The sequence below is a fragment of the Elephantulus edwardii genome, unplaced genomic scaffold (assembly GCF_000299155.1).
Source record: "Elephantulus edwardii isolate Elephantulus edwardi_28Jun2011 unplaced genomic scaffold, EleEdw1.0 scaffold00362, whole genome shotgun sequence".
Lineage (NCBI taxonomy): Eukaryota > Metazoa > Chordata > Mammalia > Macroscelidea > Macroscelididae > Elephantulus > Elephantulus edwardii.
In genome coordinates, this window is record NW_006400112.1 from 1,021,643 (window position 1) to 1,023,548 (window position 1,906).

Sequence of the window (1,906 nt, forward strand, 5' to 3'; positions counted from 1 at the left end):
TGGGCAGGGCCAGCCTTTTGGTCTCCCGTGAAGCCCCGCGCGGTGAAGGCTTGGAATTCTGGGAGGGCGGCTTGTTGATAGTATGGCGGTAGGCTATGACCGGCCTTCTCCTGGAGGTGGTGGGGCCCACACCCGGAGAAAGGGTGTTTTTTTCTAGTTAGTGTCACGGCTGCTTCAGACCTGGAAGTCTGGGGCTGTTCCTGAATGAGGGGAGCCAGTCCCTCCCCACGACAGTCCCCCCGGGCCCTCCGACCAGATCCGGGCCCCGCCATGTCCTTCTTCCGGCGGAAAGGTATCTGACGGGGTGCCACAGGGCAACATCATGAGGGGCTCGCCAGCGGGGCCTGCATGGGCTCCCCTCGTAGGTGGCAGCGGGGCGCGAGGGCGCTGACCGTGGTGCAGACGCCCCTTGAGCGCCTTTCTCGGCGCAGGGACTCTGTAGTCACCCGGGTCCAGAAGTGTGGCTATAACTTGTGGAACTTAGTGCCGGTTTGCGCGTTGTGCACCACAGAGAATATCCGATTAGTACTATAGTGCAGAATTTCTGGTTTTTCAGAATATTGAGAGTTAATGTTTTAAAACAGCACGTGAAAAGTTGTTTCTTCAATTATGTGATTTTTCTAGTTTCTTTTTTGCAAGGGGAGGGAAGATAAGAGGGCAACTGCAGTTTCTGAAATAACATTCAGAATTCTCTAGTGGATGAAAGTTTTGATGATTTAGCAAGTTTTTAACCCCTTGAACCCTAGTTTTATCGTAAATTACGTATACTTTAGGGTTTTAGTTATAATAGCTGCACAGATTTTAAGTAGTTATTGTTTAATGCCTCAAGTCACAACTTAATTATCAATCCTCGGTATTTCACTTAAAAATATCTAAAGTGGGAACATGGGAGTAATTTAGGATTATAGTGGTTTTGTTTCCGTTCTTGTTGCTTCACAGAAAGTGGACTATGCAGAGAGACCGGTTGTGAAGAAAAGGACTGAACTAAAGGAGGGATTTGTATACGAATGGCACCCCTCACCACTGCAGCCTAGTACCAGGCAGTTGCCTCATGTTTTTCACATATGAGAACCATTCAACTGTTGACTAACCTAATGAAAGAATTAATCTTTGGGTTTTAGTAATTGATGCCAGGTGGTGACTGAAACAAGAATGAATAATTGAAATGGGTGGAATGTTGTAAGGACACTTTGTTGTCAGACTTTGGCAGTGTTGAAATTGGTTAGTTTTGTTTCGGTTATTTTTGTTTTTAAGAGGGTAAACACATTCAAAGAATAATGAAGGAAATTGTCATTTGCGCAGCAGTATTATGTCTGGCTCTGATTGCCTAGTGGATGAGGAGTTGGCCTGCCAGGGCACATGTTGGGATCCACCAGCTGCTCCACGGAAAAAAAAAATGGGCTATCTCCTTCTGTGCTGTACACAGCCTCTGGAAACCTGCTGGAGGGTGAGCTTTTTTTGTCAGTTATGACTTAACAGCAGTGAGTTTTGAGTTTTTAGGTGCTCCAGGTACTGTGCTATGCCTTCAGGATTAACCAGTGGAGTGTAGACAAAACTGTGCTTACACACACACACACACACACACTTTCTGTTTGGGATATGTGTATTTATGCTAGATAAATTCACGTCAGCTCCCAGGCATCCTGTGAATGAAACCCTGGTCAATCCTTTGCCAACCTCAGAAAGAGATTGAGAGGCTTGCAGCTGTGTGCTTATAAAAAAATAATTGCTATGAAAGAGATTCATTCATTTGGATGTTAGAGAAAGGCATTAGCAGAGAAACACCGAGCTGAAGAATCAATCAGTAGTAGCTTTGTAGAGGCCCAAAACCGACTGCTATCCATTTGATTCTAACTCATGGTAAGCCTCCACTGGGTTTCTGAGGCTGGAGTCTTTTTTTTTTTTT

At 45.5% G+C, this 1,906-nt stretch overlaps 1 protein-coding gene across 1 annotated transcript in view; it reads left to right on the forward strand.

The window, feature by feature from the left end:
- Positions 1-204: 204 nt before the first annotated feature.
- The window catches only part of AKAP10 (A kinase (PRKA) anchor protein 10), a 194,015-nt gene continuing 192,313 nt past the window's right edge, over positions 205-1,906 (forward strand). Inside the window, exon 1 of the mRNA XM_006902055.1 lies at positions 205-292. Coding sequence (XP_006902117.1) covers positions 205-292 — 88 coding nt within the window. The remainder of the gene's footprint in view (positions 293-1,906) is intronic.